A 20,756-nucleotide genomic window follows, 5' to 3' on the forward strand; every position below is an offset into this window, starting at 1 on the left:
GGAAAATACAGTGGGGAGATTTTATATACACAGAGAACATGAAACAATGGGTGTTACCATACACACTGTAATGAGAGTGATCAGGTAAGGTGAGCTATTACCAGCAGGAGAGAAAAAAAACCTTTTGTAGTGATAATCAACGTGGGCCATTTCCAGGAGTTGACAAGAACGTCTGAGGAACAGTGGGGCGGGGAGGAGAATAAACACGGGGAAATAGTTTTACTTTGTGTAATGACACATCCTCTCCCAGTCTTTATTCAAGCCTAAGTTAATGGTGTCCAGTTTGCAATTCAAGAGGTGGAGGGTACTCACCATCAAACTAAATCATCTGGGGAAAACTCCGCAAGGGGGATCTGCAGTTTCCTCCCTCCCCAACCAAGCCCCACCTGTGGATTCTTCCATGGGTTAAGCACAACACACAAAGCAATATTCAAAAGACAAATGTTTATTAGATACACAGAACTTAATTTAAAAAAAAAAGAATTATGCAAGAAATACATTTAAATATAACAAGTACATAACATGTTATTGAAATTCTTTGCTACATTACAAAAAGGCATCTTTTTCCACTGCCAACATAATATGAAGATCTCTAAAATTGGGTTTGTGCAAGGTAATATTCAGCTGATTCTGGTACATGTTAAGTGGTCTGTACTTTTGTTCAGATCTGATTTGTGCTGTACCAATTTGTTCCTGAAAACAACATTAGCTCGTGGAGGAACAAAATGTTTTACTGTTCTGTACATAAGGAAACTGGCCAAACTCCCCCCCCCCAAAAAAAACCAACCCAAGCGAAAACAAAACAACAATGAACTGCTTCCAAAAAGGAAAACACAAAACATAACCCCAGGTGAGGAAAGTATATCTGTTGTTTAATGGGTGTATTCTCTTTCGCTGGAGAGGTAATGCCTATTAATGTGACTCAAAGTTATTATGTGGGTATGCACTGAAAGGAGAATAGACCCTTATGTCATGTGCTCACCCATATGAAATGCATACCAATACATCTTATTCAAGTCTCTTGGTCTCACTTATTGCCATGCTGCATTATACAGTTGCTTCATATTATATTCTTTGGGGGGGAGGGCGGAGGGAATTGTGTTGTCCTAAACAAGATATTTCTGACAGAAATTTCAGCCAATGTCCTGAACTAAGATACTAATAAAAAATGCACTGTACACATTAAGGACAGTTGGCTAAAAACAGCAACATTACTCTCCTTTGTCACAGTGGGAGTTCTAGAAACAGAAAATAGAGAATGGAAAAAGCACACTATTACATCCCCCCATCAATTAAATCCCCCATTACTTTTTAAAAAAACAAAGTTTACATATTCTGCATAAACTGATTTAATTGTGCTTTAAATTAATGAATGTATAGATTGCTGTCATTGACAAGGACATTACTATTCTGGGTACTAAAACTGACCGTCACAAAATATTCAGCAGGAACAATATAAGCTCAGACTGAAAGTAGATGAAGTATTAGTGAGTTCAAGGCACACATATTTTGGCAACTTTAAACACATTCTTTTCTTTGGAACCAGTGGTACAAAAGAAGCTGCAATTACATATCTGCCACCATCACTTAAGTACAGCTACTTACATGCTCCACACAGTGACTTTACCTATTTATCATTTTTGTAAAAGATCGTCATAAGCAGTATCATAAAATGATCAGAAAATGTAATCACACACACATAATACAAACACACAAATCATTAAAAATATTGACTGAAGCATTATGATATGATATAGAGGAGAATTTCCTGTAAATAAAACTCTCAGGCAATGTTATCTATGGATACACACTCCTAAGTTACCTGGACTCTTGTACGTAACATCAGTTATGAAAAACTGCTGCCATGTGTTGTTAGTGCCTTAAGAACTTGTGACTGACAAATCTGACCTGGAGGGACAATGAGAGGCTGGCTACTATTTTTGCATTAGTATTGATGGAATCTAGACATTCAGAAAAAGCTAAGATTGCAGTGGATTTTTATAGAGGCTACCTGAAGGCTAGGCTATGTAAAAAAAACCCCAAACTTGTATGTAAGACGTGAATATAAATATTTGGCTCCATGACAGATATCAAACTTCTACATAAAATTATACCTTGCCTAACAGATTCTCTTTCAGTACATAGGACAGAGACTTTTTAATCAGACACACCAGCCAATTTAATTTGTACCTTCTCATGTGCAAAAGAGTCTAAGTTCAAATGAAAACATCTGCCTTGCTTCTGAATGACAAAGTCTAGCAAGTTTTATAATCCTCTTGAATTGGCTATTGCCATCTTCAACAGTAAAGAAAACGCTGTCAAAATTGAGCAAGTAAGAAAACTCAACCCTTCTGTCTTTCCTGAGCTTCATCACTAGAAGGATCACAAGCATATGAACATGTGCATCTTTTTCTCCGAAGCTGAAGACAATGAACTGCTAAACATGATGCCATTTTGTTAAATGAGTCAATATCTGAGATCATGAACTGTAAGAATGTCTAGAAAGTCCTGGTTAGAGCAACCTCAACTACCAAATGAATGCACTGGAATTTATCTGTTACCTCTCCCATCCATCTATTCAGATTCTTTCTATTAATTTTCTTCTGAACTGGAAAGAGAATTAGTTTATAACTCCATCACCTCCCCTTTATGGTAGGGAACAATGAAGGTCCAGTGCACCATCAACTCATTGTGGAGGAGGAGAAGAGTCTTAAATAGTAAGAAATTGATTATTTCTCATCTTGTGTCCTTGCACTTTATCAATTTAAGCAGGATAACCTGACTAATCACACAAGATAAGGCAGTGAACTCAGTCTGTCTTCTAGAATAGCTAACAATCATCAGTGTCTCCTGCTTTCAAGCACAGATGTCCAAAGTTTCCTCTTTGAACTTCTCCTCTGTGAAGATGAACACTTCCTTTTCCTCCATCGTCAGCCTTTCCCTGAAGCTGCAGAGTGTTGAAAATCCTATAAAAATTCTGGATGAATTAATATAGGAGGAGTCCATATCAACCTCTCCTGAGTTAAAGACATCTGTGTGCCAAGGACTAAGACTATCAAAGCAATTTTTAATGCTGTTGTATTAGTGGATGAGTCAAAAATCAGTAATATGTTGAACTCCCGCTGTTAGGAGAGAAAACACAGTGCTTAATCCTTGGATCATATAGGATGCATACATTGCAAGATGAACTATCAGATGGTACAAATGGAAGAGGTCCCACAAGTTCAGCCAACCCTGAAGGCATATGGGGTATGAAGGAACCGACCAGAAAATGAGCAACTGCTAGACTCTAGGAAATGTAACGTGCTGATGACTATAAAACTGATGTCATGCATGGTGTGTTTAAAAGCAGAAGGTTATAGACCTCTCTAGGATGCACTACTCAAATTATTTAGATGGTACCTTCTTGACAGTCAAGTTGCAATTAAGTACCAATGTTCTTTTCAGTCAATGCCAAGATTCTGAAGATTGGCGTGACAAAGCTCATGAACATCAAAACTCAGAAGGAAAATATTTAATCTAGCTTCTTTTAAAGCTATGAGAATTTAAGCAAATTACTTATCTCTGTTAGCTAACTATAAGGTAAACTCTTAACAGTGAGTTTTTAAATAGCTGGAACAGCTAGAAAAGATTTTGCCCTGCTTCCCAAGCATAGCTATTTTGAAGTTATATCCTTGAGCAGATCTCATTCCCTGGGAGCTAGCACAAGTTGTGACTTTTCATCATGAAGAGCTTTTGATTACACTGAAAGGCACTTCAGTATTTTCTCTCAAGGAATACAAATCGATTTTTTTTTGTCCATCAGGGCACGTAAGATCCAATCCAATGGGTTTGCATCATGGTGAATCTTTGAATCCATCTGTCCCTAAACGAAATATCTTGGAGAACAAGTGACCCAGGAAAGTGGCTCCATATATAATAGATCCCTCTAGAACATGTTAGATTTTCAATAACAAGTAGTTTTCTTCTACATTTTAAAAATTATTTTTTTGACAGAATGGGTGATAACTTCAACTATATATGTACTGAGTCAAAAATATAAAATATTGACTGTTCACTTAAAAGAAATTACTGCAAAAATAACTTCTGCCATTTTAGCTATACTCAACACACTAATTCTTCCATTACTGGTACAGGGTCTAAAAAGCTGCATGCAAAAAAGTTTCTTCTACATCTAAATGTCTGCATTTACTGGTACAGTAAACAGCTACTTTCAAAATTAATATGTAACAGTAACAAGATACATGTAAACAGTTAACATAGAAAAGACAACATTCTAGACTATACACTGAATCTTCATACACATGGAAAGCAATGTGTTTGTATTTACAGAGTCTTCTGAACACAAATCAAAAGTAATCGCCACACAAATAACATTATATATCTACAAAATAAAAAACACTTCAGAACAGCTTACTATAAGGATCAACATTCAGTATCTTAATACAAAAAGGAAGGAAGTTGGGGGAAATGGAAATCTATCTTATTTCTAATCAGGTGCTCCTTCCATAATTACATTTTCGCTTACAATGATGCACAAACTATTTACCATGTTACTACAAAACAGTTACTGTGCAACTACCATTGCTGTCAATGGACCTTATTCACGGGTGCTGGAATTATATTTTCAAAGTCAGGCTTGGTGAGCCAAGAAACCCAGAAAAGGATTCATTTATCTGATTCACTTTTCTTACACTACTCCATTCCCTCCAAATTAGGACCACCTGGGTGTATATACTTATGGACTGATTCGCTAGTTACCTCAGTAATATGCTGTGACGTTACTGACATAAACTGGGACCGTATAGATCATTGTTGCAACCAAGGTCCTGTAGTGGCACCAAATATTGTATAAAGGGGGTCAAATGAGGTGTTTAAGACAAGGTTATGGTTTGCCGGTTATGATTATGTGATCTATATGCATGTATCATTTTTGTATTTAAAGTTATAAGTATTGGCTCTATACTGTCTGTATTTCAAACTTGTGCTCTGCTTCTGGGTGATATCTCAGACAAGTTGGTGTCAGCTCTGCCTAGCCTGTTTGATGGCCCATTAAGGACCATCAGATATACAACTGACCCACTGAGAGAAGGCAGACATGCCATGGGACTCAGCAAGGTATGCAGGGACATGCCTATGGACTGAACTCTGAGGTTTTTCCATGCCATGTGATGGACAGCTTGTCTTTGGAACAAAGAAAGAAAAACCACATGGCAAGAGACTATAAAAAGCTGCTGCAGCTCCTCCATCCTGTCTTCAATCCTGCTTCATACCTCTGGAGGAACTTTGCTACACTGAAGATTTGAACCAAGGACTGAAAGACCCATCCCAGCTGTGGATGTACTCCAGAGACTTGATTTGAACCTGAAGTTTATTCTATCACTGCTGCAAGCCTGAACCAAGAACTTTGCCATTACTGTATGTAATTGATTCCATCTCACCAATTCTAGCTCTCATCTATATATTTTCCTTTTATGAATAAACTTTAGATTTTAGATTCTAAAGGATTGGCAACAGCGTGATTTGTGGGTAAGATCTGATTTGTATATTGACCTGGGTCTGGGGCTTGGTCCTTTGGGATCGAGAGAACCTTTTTTCTTTTACTGGGGTATTGGTTTTCATAACCATTTGTCCCCATAACGAGTGGCACTGGTGGTGATACCGGGAAATGGGGTGTCTAAAGGAATTGCTTGTGTGACTTGTGGTTAGCCAGTGGGGTAAAACCAAAGTCTTCTCTGTTTGGCTGGTTTGGTTTGCCTTGTTGTGCACAGAAACCCCAGCCTTGGGCTGTAACTGCCCTGCTTTAAGCAATTTGTCCTGAATTGGCACTCTCAGCTGGGTCATGCCAGAATCAGCATTGTTACATATGCATATAATTTTATTTAATCAATATACCTAATATACACTACCAGTGTTTGGTATTTTGCTAGAAATTGAAGTCTGCACACATTCCTGAGGTTACAAAAGAAATGGCACAATGTGCAGTTAACCACTCAGTGCTCCTTTATAATGTCACCACTAACTCAGTACTGAAAATGATGACTCTCTAAAGGAGTCATATCCACACCAAGAGCCAGAATACCCATTTAATGGAAAAATGTGTGGGAAGGAGATGGAGAAGAAATTCCAAGGAGAACAGATTATGTTCCAGACATGTGGTTTGTTCCTATTTCCTACAGACTGAACAAAGAGTTCAGAACCCATAAATCTCCTGGGTCTGCTAGAGATTAGGGTTGTCCTTGAAGAGGCCCTTTGTGTTCATCTGCTCCAGTATTGTCTGTTTTCCTGGCTGGCAGCTATCCTCAGAATTCCTCATAAAGGGAGTTCAAGGTAAGGAGAGGCTTTATGGGGATAGAGGATATGGTGTCACTCCCTGCCTTCTGGTAGGAAATTGGTGCATGGAGCAAGCGCCCCTTCCACATGCAAACTCCGAAGCGCTATGTACAGATTCATGAATTTGTGCCCCAACTATACAAGCATATAGTTCTGTTACAGAGATCTAAGTAGGAATTGGAGGAATATCTTCAGCAAGATTTTCAGCTTCATTGAAAAGCAATGGGCCAAAATTTGGGAGGATATTTTGAAAGTCTCTAAGCCTTCAAAATTAAAACAAGTAAAAATATGCTACTTTACACAGTCACTTGGCTAAATGGACAGGTCCCTGGGTAGTGTTCTGGTGATGTGGGGGAACTGTCAGGTCCACACATGCCCCCTATAGGGTTTACAGGAGCTCAATAGCGCTGGAAAAGGTGATTGTCTGAAAAATCTGTAGAAACAGAGTTGGCAGATATCCTGGAACTTTGCATAAATGAGGTACCACAAAGATCAATTTATAAAACAGCAGAGTTAGAAAGACCCAGGGACTACAGGCCTATTCACACAGAGTTTACACTGTAGAATTCATGAAGTTAGAATATCCCCTTGACTAGGGGTCTATTCATGCAGTAGAATGATGAAAGGTACCTTGCAGTTAGCGAAGAACGATACCAGGAATTAGCCGACTTCAGCTCTACAATTTAAGGAGGTCAGAACTGGATATAAAACTGCTTCACAAAAGTGTGCCTATGCTGCAAGGGTCATTATTTTTTCCATATGCATGTAGTCCAGTATTTGTAGGACTTCTAATAAATTATTAGCAACACTAAGGTCTGTTACTATGAAAACGATAGTTACTGAAACTTTTTGTAGTAGCTCAGTGAACAACCATGATGCCACTGTATTCCCTATCCATTTACAGAGGAAAATTATTTCTCAAAGGTTTTAATATTTATTTCCTATGAAGCATTACATTAAAAAAATTCTATAGTAGTGGGTGATCATGAAATAAAGTCTATTTGGTAAGCCAAGCAATTTTCTGATAAAAGAACATCAAGGTGGGTGAGATAATATCTTCTATTGGGCCAACTTCTCCTGGTGAGAGAGACAAGCTTTTGAACTTACACACCAACAGAAGTTGGCCCAATAAAAGATATTACCTTCACCCACCCTGTCTCTCTAATATCCTGGGACCAACATGGCTACAACAACACTGCATCATGCCTGTTAATCAGAATGATATGCACTCTTTTAAACTAACACATTTTTTGTAGGTCGACTTGGTTAAATACTTTCAGTTAATAGACTCTGAAATAACTGAAAAAATAATACAGACATCAATCCTTAAGATATAGGCACAGCTACTTGTGAAGGCACATTCCCTACACAACATACAAGATTTTAATTACTGATCACAAAGAAGGGGAAAACAATGTAAATATTAGTTCACGGCTATCATGCGAGAAATGGCTGAACAGTTCATGGATATGTTTGTAGATTTTCTTTTACCTTTTAATTAATTGAAAACATTTTGTTTTAAAAGGCACATGGATATTTAGTTTCATATGGCACTGAGGGAAAAGCCAGTTTCCCATTTTAGGAATCTTTGAAATCCTGTCCTGTACCAAGGCACTGCATTCTTTCATAAGATTTCCTTTCTTTACAGTTTAAAGCCTTTTTCATTGTATCTATGAATAGTCACACAGCCATGATACGATACTGGCCTGGGCATGGCTGCTACTCCCGTGATGATGCCTGTTGCAGGATCATAACAAAGAATGGTGTCTGTGGCTTCTCCATTTTCTCGTCTTCCACCAAGGATATAGATTTTGCCATTACACACAGACATGCCACAGTTTTCCTGTTTATCAAATACACAAACAAATGCATGACTATTTACAAAACCCAAACCCTATTCAAGGTTGGAGAGATGGTACAGCATTTTGGCTACCAAAAGGAGATAGCTTGGTGCTATATTATTTCCTTCTGTTACTGCCCATTGGAGAAAGCAGGACCTTTGCTCTTCTGGGTCAACTCGGAGGAAGTAGCAGCATGATAATCCTGAAGACTTGGGCTATTCAGGCATCAGGCCTATGAAGGGTTGAAGCAGCTAAGTGTGGCTGATTCAGACTCTGTACATGAGATATCCAGCATTTGGGGATAGTACAAGTAAGCAGCTAAGATAAGAAAACAGTGGAGAGAATGGAGGGATTGAAAGAAGAGAGAAAAGTGGAAAGACTAAATGTAGCAAATGTGGAATGGGAACAGGGAGAGAGGTTAAAGGAACAGAAGTAGGTAACAATTAGTGGTTAGAAAAAGGGAAAGGAAGACAGACCCAGGGATAGAGTAAATAAGAGACAAAGAAAGGAGATGCTGGGCTCTAGAGGAAAAAAGGGAGGCTAGGAGTTATTTTTTCCTAAAGGAGAAACAGAAAGAGGGAGTCAAAGCAAAAACATTATGCAGAAAATGGTAAAAGGAAGAGATGGAAAGTGGGGGGAACGGGCAGAAGCAGATCTCTTTGAGGGCATTTTCCCCTCCATTTTTCATTAGCAGATTTTCAAAAAATATGATGAAATTTATTGCTAAAGCATGACATACAAATAGTATCCCAAGGGGAAGGACATACACTGAAATTCTGTTCAGAAGGCTCATTCACACATTGCTGTGACACTGCTCTCTGCTGCTTTTAGATCTACACAGACCAGTTTTATGCTCTGTTTAAAACATTTTCCTACAACATTTTGTAGTTCTGATCAATTTCAAGGAAACAATATTTTGACTAAGCAAAAGGATCCAATTTAATTTAGTATAAATCCATGTTTGGATGTGTTAAATTGGGGTAGTGGTTTCCAATCAGTAGACTGCTCATTCTAACATACTGGCACTCACCTGAAGTGTTACTTTTAGATGTTTCACGGTTTGTTTGAGTGTCTAGCCTATAATGAGTAAGGATACAATTTTGTCATGGAGGTCATGAATTCTGTGACTTTAACAGACCTCCATGACTTCTTTGGCTTCAGCCCCCACCAGAGCAGCAGGGCTGAAGCAGGGCTGAAGGGCAAACAGCACCAGGGCTGGAGCAGCAGCATCCAGGGTGGACTTCAGGGCTGGAGCAACCACAGGGGCTGGGCTGGAGTAGCAGCTGGGGGCTGGAGCAGTAGCTGGGGGCTGGGTGTGGAGCAGAGGCCAGGACTGGGTCCTGGGCTGGAGCAGTCGACTGGGCTGGAGTAGCAGCTGGGGCTGGAGCACCGCCCAGACTAGAGCAGTGGCCAGGGCTGGTTCAGCCCCTTGGGGCTGAAGCAGTGGCTGGGGCTGGAGCAATGGCAACGGTTGGGGCAGCCACCCGGGGGCTGGTTTCAGCTGCCAGGGGCTGGAGCAGTGGCCAGGGCTGGAGCTGTAGCCGGGGTTGGAAAGTCAGGGACAGGTTGTGGGCTTCCATAACTTTTTGTTTATTGCCCACGACCTGTCTGTGACTTTTACTAAAAATACCCATGACAAAATCTTAACCTTAATAAATGAAAAGCTAAAACTAGCGAATCTGAGAGATGTAATTTAACAGAGTTTCATATCAAACTCATTTCATATTAAATTATTAATACAAGGAAGATAAAATACATTTTTAGACGTTTCCAAGTATTTTTAGTGTTTATTACCTGTCTGCTGAATGTATTCTGTACATGCATCCAATAATCCTCAACTGGATCATAGCAGTAAATTGCCTTGGTGAGCCCTCCCGCAACATAGATTAGATTGTTTAGAGATACAGCTGTTATGCATCTCTTTGCAATGGGGATAGTTGCACGGAGCAACCAAGAATTAGTATCAGGATCATATGATTGAACCTGAAAACAAGTAAACACATTTTAGGTTTAACACCGCAATTGAACAAAAATCAAACTTATTATCTGAGGTACACACAGAAGTTTTGATTCAAAGAGATTAAAGGTAACTATCTATTTGGAGTGCTTCACAAAAAACCCAAAGTAACTCAAGATATTGCTATGTCAAAAACATACACCTTGTTCCTACTGTACATCTATAACATTAAAAACAAAAAATATTAAACAGCAGTAGCTTACATAATAAATTATATAGTATATTACATTATTTACTTAAATATGCAGTTTCATTAAGAACCTGAATAGCTCTTAATACACAAAGCGAAAGATGATGTGACTATGACAAAGACTGTATTAATGGCATAACTGTGCTTTATTTAATTAGCTTTTTCTACTGTGAGATATATACTTTGCATTCAGACAATAGACTGGGCCGGGAGATTTGTAATTCAGTTGAAAAATCTCTCTGTATAATTTACATTTTTAGCAGTATTATTAAGATACATAGAAAGGAAATAACTAACTTTGTCAGAGCACGTGTTGTCATCAGGACCTCCACCAATCACAAACAATTTGCCTACACAGCTGGTTACTGCTGGAGAACTCACTGCTTCTTTAAGTGGAGCTACCTCTGTCCATCGATTGGAAAATGAATCGTAACATTCTACACTGCTGAGTCGACTTTGCCCATCATACCCTCCAACTACATACACCTATGCAAAACAAAGAGAAAAAAACATCTTCATCTTTATCTTTATCTCCAGTTTTAATTAAGCAAGTATAGGATTAAACTCATTCAAAGCTTCAGTGCCTCAGTTCTGTTTTGCTGTATTTTTGAATGCATAGGTTTTCCCCCCAGAAAACTTCTATGCAGAAGAACAGGAATATTGCCTTTTAAGATACTGAGCTAAAGAATCAAGAGAGCAGCCATACATTGGTATGTAGGGATACTGGAGCCAATGGACACCTGAACATATGTTACAAATATGGACATTAGATTCTTACTTGAACATGCTCTATAAGAAATCTCTATGATTATCTTCACTGATATTACAAATTATATTCAGAAATAAAAAAAACTCCATGTTAACTTAACCCTTTTCTCCTCAGTTTTTTACTTCTCACTTTCCTACTGTCTAAAATGACATTCTTTCCTCTGATTTACTTTTTGATCATATATTTTCTTATCTGGCTGCCTATCACATAAGTTTAAGAAAAAGAGACTCATAAAAAAGTAAGAATGGCCATACTGGGTCAGATCAAAGGTCCATCCAGCCCAGTATCCTGTCTGCCGACAGTGGCCAATGCCAGGTGCCCCAGAGGGAGTGAACCCTAACAGATAATGATCAAGTGATCTCTCTCCTGCCATCCATCTCCCCCCTCTGACAAACAGAGGCTATGGACTCCATTCCTAACCCATCCTGGCTAATAGCCATTAATGGACTTAACCTCCATGAATTTATCTAGTTCTCTTTTAAACCCTGTTATAGTCCTAGCCTTCACAACCTCCTCAGGCAAGTTCCTTGCGCTGTGTGAAGAAGAACTTCCTTTTATTTTAAACCTGCTGCCCATTAATTTCATTTGGTGGCCCCTAGTTCTTATATTATGGGAATAAGTAAATAACTTTTCCTTATTCACTTTCTCCACACCACTCATGATTTTATATACCACTGTCATATCCCCCCTTAGTCTCCTCTTTTCCAAGATGAAAAGTCCTAGCCTCTTTAATCTCTCCTCATATGGGCCCCGTTCCAAACCCCTTTTCATTTTAGTTGCCCTTCCCTGAACCTTTTCTAATGCCAGTATATCTTTTTTGAGATGAGGAGACCACATCTGTATGCAGTATTCAAGATGTGGGCGTACCATGGATTTATATAAGGACAATAAGATATTCTCCGTCTTATTCTCTATTCCTTTTTAAATGATTCCTAACATCCTGTTTGCTTTTTTGACTGCCACTGCACAGTGCGTGGACGTCTTCAGAGAACTATCCATGATGACTCCAAGATCTCGTTCCCGATTAGTTGTAGCTAAATTAGTCCCCATCATATTGTATATATAGTTGGGGTTATTTTTTCCAATGTGCATTACTTTACATTTATCCACATTAAATTTCATTTGCCATTTTGTTGCCCAATTACTTAGTTTTGTGAGATCTTTTTCAAGTTCTTCACAGTCTGCTTTGGTCTTAACTATCTTGATTCACAAATATATTAACATTAGCATATTGACAGATATACTGTCTCTGCTCAATTTGTTCACCTCAGGTCAATCCCAGCTTGAAGCAGGTGCTGTTATCTTTAAGAAGTTACATACTACAGTTAACTGACGAGCGTATATATCGCCACTCACACTCATGAATGAAACCTGTTCATAAATAAAATAGGCCTTTGGAAATGCAGCAAGAATAAGAGTTTCTTTATTGATTTATATTTTGATTTAAATGTTCAATATACATGCAGAATATTAAATAAAAAGGCCCCGATATTCTGCTAAAGTCATGATCAATTTGAGTTAGTGGCTACATAAGTGAAGGATTTGCAGATAAAAATGTCTGAGGCCCAGTTTTATTTTATGTATCAAATCATTGTTGGACACATGCTTAACCTCTGTGTTTATGAAGAGGTGTAATTTGCTGCTCATTTGTACCCATAACATTTAATCTCCTTTTAGTTCTTCCACAATGTACCACAACAGTGCTCCATTGCAAAACAAACAAACAAAAACAGTTACTCACCTTCTCGTAACTGTTGTTCTTTGAGATGTGTTGTTCATGTCCATTCCAATCAGATGTGTGCACGCTGCGTGCGCAGTTGTCGGAAAGTTTTCCCTTAGCAGCTCCTGTGGGGTCAGCTGCGGAACCCCCTGGAGTGACGCCTTCATGGCGCTCAATATATGATCCAGCTGACCTGGCCCCTCCTCGGTTCCTTCTTGCCAGCTACTCTGACAGAGGGATGGGAGGGTGGGTATTGGAATGGACATGAACAACACATCTTGAAGAACAGTTATGAGAAGCACTTCTTCGAGTGTTTGTTCATGTCAATTCCAGTCAGGTGACTCCCAAGCTCCACCCCGGAGATGGGGTCCGAGTTAAGGAAATGCTGATTGGAGCACAGCTCTGCCAAATGCTGCATCATCTCTAGTGTGCTGGGTAATAGTATAATGAGCGGTGAATGTATGCACTGAGGACCACGTTGCTTCCCTGCAAATTTCTTGTTATCGGGACCTGGGCCAGGAACGCTGTTGACGAGGCCTGTGCCCTCCTGCAATGTGCTGTAAGTGCAAGGGCTAGGACCTTGGCCAGCTTGTAGCATGTGTGGATGCAGGACATGATCCAGGAAGACACTCTTTGAGATGAGATAGGGAGCCCTTTCATCCAGTCTGCTACCATTACGAACAGCTAGTTCAACTTCCTGAACGGCTTAGTGCGCTCGATGTAGAATGCTAGCGCTTGCCAAACACCCAATGAGTGTAGCCTCCGCTCTCGACTACTGGCATGAGGCTTAGGATAGAAGACAGGTAGAAAAATGTCTTGGCTAGTATGAAAGAGTGACACTACCTTGGGAAGAAAGGTTGGGTGTGGCCTGAGTTGCACCTTATCCTTGTGGAAGATTGTGTAGGGTGGATTGGAGGTAAGGGCCTTTAGCTCTGACATCCTTCTAGCTGATGTGATGGTCACCAGGAAGGCTACCTTCCACGATAGATAGAGAAGGGAGCAAGTCGCTACTGGCTCAAAAGGGGGCCCCATTAATTTGGAGAGGACAAGATTGAGGTCCCATACTGGGACAGGCTGTCTGGTCTGAGGATGTAGGTGTTCCAAACCCTTGAGGAAACGATCTACCATGGGGTTAGCAAATACCAATCGACTGGACGCTCCCGGGTTGAAGGCTGAGACAGCAGCGAGATGTACTTTGATGGATGACGCTGCCAGTAATTCTTGTTTCAGGTACTGAAGATACTCTAGAATGAGTGGTATAGATGCCTGTAGTGGAGGTGTATGCTGCTGGGCACACCAGCAAATGAACCTTTTCCACTTAGCTAGATATGTGGCTCTAGTAGATGGTTTTCCTACTGCCAAGTAGGACCTACCTTACTGGTTCTGAGCACAGAAGCTCCATGGGGTTTAACCATAAAGCTTCCAGGCTGTGAGATGGAGGGACTGGAGGTCCAGGTGGTGAAGGCAACCATGGTCCTGAATGATCAGATCGGGATTCAGAGATAACTCAATGGGATAGATATAGTTCCAGTTCCAGGAGGGTGGTGTACCATTGTTGTCAGGGCCACCAGAATTACCTCTGCTCTACCCCTGAGAAGTATCTTGTGCATGAGAGGAATCGGGGGAAAGGCATACAACAGGCGGCCTCCCCAGGGAAGCAGAAACGCGTCAGTGATTGAACCAGGACTGTGACGCTGGAAGGAGCAGAATATTGGACACTTCCTGTTGTTCCTGGTGGCAAACAGGTCGATCTGGGGAAACCCCCACCCTTGGAAGATGGAGTGTATGACATCTGGATGATGGACCACTCATGATTTCGGAACGATCTGCTGAGGTGATCTGCTAGTTTGTTCTGCACTCCTGGGAGATAGGACGCCTCCAGGTGAATGGAGTGGGCTATGCAGAACTCCCATAGCTGGAGGGCTTCTCGACATGGGGGGAAGAATGGGATCCACCCTGCTTGTTGAGGTAAAACATGGCAGTGGTGTTGTCCGCCATGCACTGACCTCATGGCTGGGCCTGCAAGGTTTGGCATGCTAACCATACTGTCCTGAGCTTCTTGATGTTGATATAAAGGGGAAGCTGCTCCCATGACGATACGCCCTGTGTTTGTAGGTCTCCCAAATGCGAGCCCAATCCCAGAGCCAATGCGTCCGTTACAAGGGACAAGGAGGGCTGGGGGCTGGAACTCCCCCCAGGAATGGAACTCCCTTGCAGACTGCCCGGGGGTCAAACCACCATTGGAGGGACTTGAGTACTTGCCCTGGCACCATGAACATTACATCCAGACTGTTGCGTCCCAGGCAGTAGGCCGAAGCGAGCCACACCTGGAGTGGCCTGAGCCTTAATCTGGCATGGTGGATCATGTAAGTGCAGGCTGTCATGTGGCAGAGGAGACTCAGGCATGCCCTTGCTGTGGTGGTCGGGAATTGCCTGAGGCCTTGAATAATGTCTGTCATGACCTGGAATCGGGTCTCTAGCAAAAATGCTCTTGCCCATACTGAGTCCAGCAGTGCCCCGATGAACTCTACTCCTTGGGTCGGTGACAAGGTTGACTTGTTCACATTGAGGAGAAGACCCAGTCTGTTGAAAGTAGATCTGACTAATTGGACTTGAGACTTCACCTTCTCACTGATGTGGCCCCTGAGCAGCCAGTCATCGAGGTTTGGGTATACCTGCACCTGCCTCCTTCGAAGGAAGGCTGCTACGACGGACATGCACTTAGTGAACATTCAGGGGCTGCTAACAGGCCAAAGGGGACAACTGTGAACTGATAATGTTTTTGGTCGACCACAAACCAGAGAAATCGTCTGTGTGCCGGTCGAATGGCTATGTGAAAATAGGCAACTTTCATGACTAGGGCAGTGTACCAGTCCCCCGGACCTAGAGAAGGGATAATTGTACTTAGGGAGACTAGGCGGAACTTCAACTTTATCATTAATTTGTTGAGTCCTAGCAGGTCTAGGATGGGTCTGAGACATCCCTTGGCTTTGGAGATTAGGAAATAATGGGAATAGAATCTCTTGCCCCTTAGCTCCTGAGGAACCTTCTCCACTGCCCCTGTTGCAAGGAGCACTTGCACCTCCTGGATAAGGAGTTGCTCGTGTAAAAGGTTCCTGAAGAGGGATGGGGAACGGGGTTGGGAGGGAGGAGCAGAATTGGAGAGAATATCCCACTTCTACCGTGTGAAGAACCCAGCAGTCCGATGTTATTTGGGACCACACACAGTAAAAGTAGGATAGACGATTCATAAAACAGGGGGAAGGATCCAATGTCATGGTGAGTAAGCCATCCTCAGGCATCCCTTCAAAAGGCCTTTTTAGAGCCAGATAAAGGTTTGGTTGGGCTTTGGCCCTGCCCTGAAGTGGGACTGGAAGGTTTGTGCCTGTTGTTCCTGCCCCTATGCCTATGAAAATCCTGCCTCGGCGGAGGAGGATATGGGCTATGTTGTAGTAGTTGGGGCTTGAAATGCTGTCGTTGGGTTGCTGGGGTGTGCATACCCAACGACTTCATAGTCACCCGGGAGTCTTTGAGACGGTGCAGCTTGGATTCTGCTCTGAAAATAATCCTGTGCCTTCGATTGGTAGGTCCTGCAGGGTTTGCTGCAGCTCCAGGGGCAACTCGGTTGCCTGTAGCCATGAGTTCCTCCTCATGGCTACTCCTGAGGAAAGGGTGCGGGCAGCTGAGTCCAATGAAGCCTGGAGGGAGGTTTGCACCACTGCCTTCCCTTCATCAATGATAGCAGAGAACTCAGCTCTGGAGTCTGGTGGAATCAGCTCCTTAAGCTTCAACATGGAGGACCAAGTTGTACCTGCTGAGGATAGCTTGCTGGTTAGCTATCCTCAGCTGCAGGACCCCAGTTGCATAGATTTTCCTGCCGAAAAGGTCCATCCTTTTCGGCTCCTTAGATTTAGGGGCCGGCTCTTGCTGCCCCGTCTCTCTTTCTCATTGACCGCCGATACTACAAGGGAGTATGGTTGTGGGTGAGAGAACAGGTATTCGTATCCCTTGGAGGGAACGAAGTACTTGTGCTCTACCCCCCCCAGTTGTGGGTGGGATTGAGGAAGGAGTTTGCCACAGAGTCTTAATATTGCTCTGGATAGATTTTATTAGTGGCAGACCTACCCTGGACGGTCCCTCTGGCGCAAGGATGTCGACCATGGGGACTTCGGGTTCGACCACCTCCTCCACCTGTAACCCCATGTTACGGGCAATCCTTCATCGAAGGTCCTGGTGGGCCCTGTGGTCAATTGGAGGAGGGCCCGAGGTTGAAGATCCCGCCACCGCTTCATCTGGGGATGAAGATGAGGAGACCAGAGGTGATATGAGATCCTCCTGACTCTCCGGCTCCCTGACCTCCTTCTCTTCAGCATCTGGGGCCTCTGTGGCGACTGTAGCCTGGCCTTGCAATGGGTTGTGCCTCAGAGTTGCCTTGGTGGCGATCTGGGCCGGCTGTGGGGCTTGCGCCAAGGTCGCCTCGGAACCACGGGGCATAGGTCAATCTTTGCCTGTCTGGGGTGGTCTGGGCTCCGAGGCCACCAAACGGGAGCCCCTGGAAAAGGAGCCCTGTGCCCGATGGTAAGCTCAGGGGGTCCAAAAAGGCCATTGCGCTGGAGGCTGCCACTGGGGTTGCCATGCCATTGGTGCCTCCCTCCATCGCTTGTCAGAGCTATGCCTACTGCGATGGGAATAGTACGAGTCACCATCTGAGTCCAAAGACATGGATCTCGACTGAGATGACCATGGTGGTGCTGCATGGTACTGCGCTGGGGACCTGTGCCAATGACGCAAGGGACAGGTGTCGAGATTCCCAGGCTGGGAACCGAAACCAGGAATCCAGTGTCGGGGGGTCCAGTGCTGAGGGACCAGTGCCGAGAGTCCAGTGCCGATTCTCTCTCGGAGCCAGGGATTGCTGCTCCTCCCTTGTTGGTGCCGGGGAGCGTTGTGCCGCTGGTGCTGGAGAACCCCTCATGGGGTCTGGTGCCGGAGAGCGGTGCCTTGAGGATGGCGATCTGGAGCCGTGCTGAGGCGAACAGTGCCAGGCAGGAGAGGGTGACCGCTGCATCATGGCTGGCTTGCCTCTAGATGGCGACTGTCGTGGTGATGCCGGGGGCTTATCTCTGAGCACCAGGGGCTGAGGAGCCGTCATCACTAGTAAGTCTCTGGAGGCTTCAAACGTTTCCGGGGTGGAGGGTAACTCCAACTCCTCCACCTGGCACTGCCCATCCCAGGAGTCACTGTGTGCCAGACTCGACAGTCCCCTCGTGGGAACTGAAGTCGATGGCACCCACTCTTGCTGCCTATATAGCGAGGGCTTCACGGGACACCCTGATACTGTGCCTGCAGGTCCCGCTGTTTTCTGCTCTGGGGAGCATCCTCTGTCAGCTTTTCTATGCCGCTTGTGTGGCATTGGTGAATGTGAGCAGTGCCGGGTTGTCTGTGCATCCTGAGGTGCTGGAGAGCTCTAAGACGAGAGTCCTTCCTTGAAACTGTGTCACGTACTGATGCTGGGGCACTCCGTATGGACGCACTCGGTGCGGGGTCCTGGCAGTCCGCAGCAGACTGGGGACGAAGGGCAGTTCCATAAGCAACTGCTTCGACTGGAATTCTCACTCCTTTTTAGTTCTGGGGCGAAAAACCCTGCAGATTTTGCAACTTTCTGTCTGGTGTGCCTCCCCCAGACACTTCAGACATGAGTTGTGGGGGTCGCTTGTTGGAACAGGCTTGCTGCAGGTTCTGCAGGGTTTAAAGCCTTGGGCTCGCGGCATGCCCTGGAGCCCAAGGGGGGGGGGGGAGGAGTTTTGGGGAAACCCCGCTCCCAAACCTCACTATGTACAATATATACACTAACAACTAAGACTAACTACAACTAAACTAGGCTAAGCTAACTCTATGAAAGAACGCTAAGGGAAGCACTTGCTAAGCAAGTGACCGCAGTTTCAACAACGGTCACTGGTGATAAGAAGGAACTGAGGAGGGGCTGGGTCGGCAGGGTCATATATTGAGCGCCATGAAGGTGCCACTCCAGGGGGCTCCACAGCCGACCCAACGGGAGCTGCTAAGGGAAAACTTTCCCACGACTGTGCATGCGGTGCACACATACCTGATTGGAACTGACATGAACAAGCACTCGAAGAAGAATCAAAAGTTCGGGAAACATCAGTTTAACTTCTATGGACACTGCCAACCTGACTGAGCCCATAATAACTGGTTATTAAAAGCAATAGAAGTTGATGGGGAATGCAGTCTAACTGTAATAGTTACACATCGTTTTACATTTAAGTTTTGCTTATATTTGGGAAATGTATTAGCTACAATAAGTAATAAACTATTTCTCTTACTTTACCAAGAAGGACAGCCATTTTATGACGCCATCTGCCTTTGTTTAGGGAAGCAACTCTGATCCAAATGTTAAGCTGAGAGTTATAAATCCACACATCACGGCTGTTAATTCTTCCACCTTTAAAATTATGAAAAAAGACAGAAAAAAAACCAATGTATCTTTGACTAAGGAAGTTATTAAATAAGAGATGCTGGATACTGACATATTCCTCTGCAGTAGACCATGGAAAATGTCACATCCTATACATCTGATGTAGACTCATCTGTAATTATATAAATTTCAGTAGATAAAGGTTTTCAGATGTTCTTGGTCACTGTGTAGAGGAAGTGCATCTCTTATGAAGTGAAGTCTCCCAAAACAATAATCTCTTCCAACCCCTTCGCCCAAAATACCATCTACCATAATGATCTACACCATTCTTCTCCCCACCCGCTACAAAGTACAATCTCCCATGATCTATCTCAGATAAGGCACCTATCCGTGTGGTATCTTCATGCTGTAGAGAAATTGGAGAGATCTGTTTCTTAGATGGCAATTCTCAAAGCCTCCTTTGTTTCTGATGTGCATGTTTGTTTGCTCTTGCCTTCTATTTGCTAGTTGTTGGTGGTTCCTTAGAAGATGTCACTGCTGGAGAAAAGTCTAACAAAGAGGCAAGGCCTGCATTTTAATCTAAATAACCACTGTCCTCCACTTTAAGACAACAGATCCTTTGTTAATTATAACTTAGACAAACAATTCTAATAAGTCTCTCACAGATAATTAATACTAAAAAGTAACGCTTTTATCTTAATTGTTAAGTCAGTATTGAGAAGGATATTATCAGCTATTTTTGACACTGGATCTCATTCTGCTGTGTCATAAAACATTACATTTCAATAAGGCAGTTGTTCAGAAGTAGACTGAGAGGTAGACTCAGCAAACATCATTCTGAGATGTATTAGCAGGAGTGTTGTAAGCAAGACACGAGAAGTAATTCTTCCACTCCACTCCGCGCTGATTAGGCCTCAGATGGAGTATTGTGTCCAGTCCTGGGAGCCACATTTCAGGAAAGTTGTGGACAAATTGGAGAAAGTCCAGAGAAGAGCAACAAAAATGATTAAAGGTCTAGAAAACATGACCTATGAGGGAAGATTGAAAATATTGGGTTTGTTTAGTTTGGAAAAAAGAAGACCGAGAGGGGACATGATAACAGTTTTTAAGTACATAAAAGGTTGTTACAAGGAGGAGGGAGAAGAATTGTTCTTCTTAACCTCTGAGGATAGGACAAGAAGCACTGGGCTTAAATTGCAGCAAGGGAGGTTGCAGAATCTCAATCACTGGAGACTTTTCAGAGCAGGTTAGACAAACATGTCAGGGATGGTCTAGATAATACTTAGTCCTGCCATGAGTGCGGGGGACTGGACTAGATGACCTCTTGAGGTCCCTTCCAGTTCTGTGATTCTATGAAATGTTAATATTAATAAATATTTTCAAACATGAAAATACACGAGAAATACGTCCCATTGTGCAAACCTTTCAGAATAATATGCTGAGCAAAATACAT

The 20,756-nt window shown here is 42.8% G+C and overlaps 1 protein-coding gene across 2 annotated transcripts in view; it reads right to left on the bottom strand.

Moving 5' to 3' along the window:
- Positions 1–540: 540 nt before the first annotated feature.
- Positions 541–20,756, bottom strand: part of KLHL24 (kelch like family member 24) — a 44,978-nt gene continuing 24,762 nt past the window's right edge. For both annotated transcript variants that reach the window (XM_074964001.1, XM_074964000.1), the window contains 4 exons: positions 19,212–19,330; positions 10,679–10,867; positions 9,969–10,157; positions 541–8,176 (listed from right to left, as the gene is read on the bottom strand). In XM_074964001.1, coding sequence (XP_074820102.1) covers positions 7,976–8,176; positions 9,969–10,157; positions 10,679–10,867; positions 19,212–19,330 — 698 coding nt within the window. In that variant the 3' untranslated portion in view covers positions 541–7,975. The remainder of the gene's footprint in view (positions 8,177–9,968; positions 10,158–10,678; positions 10,868–19,211; positions 19,331–20,756) is intronic.

Source organism: Natator depressus, chromosome 9 (assembly GCF_965152275.1).
Source record: "Natator depressus isolate rNatDep1 chromosome 9, rNatDep2.hap1, whole genome shotgun sequence".
Lineage (NCBI taxonomy): Eukaryota > Metazoa > Chordata > Testudines > Cheloniidae > Natator > Natator depressus.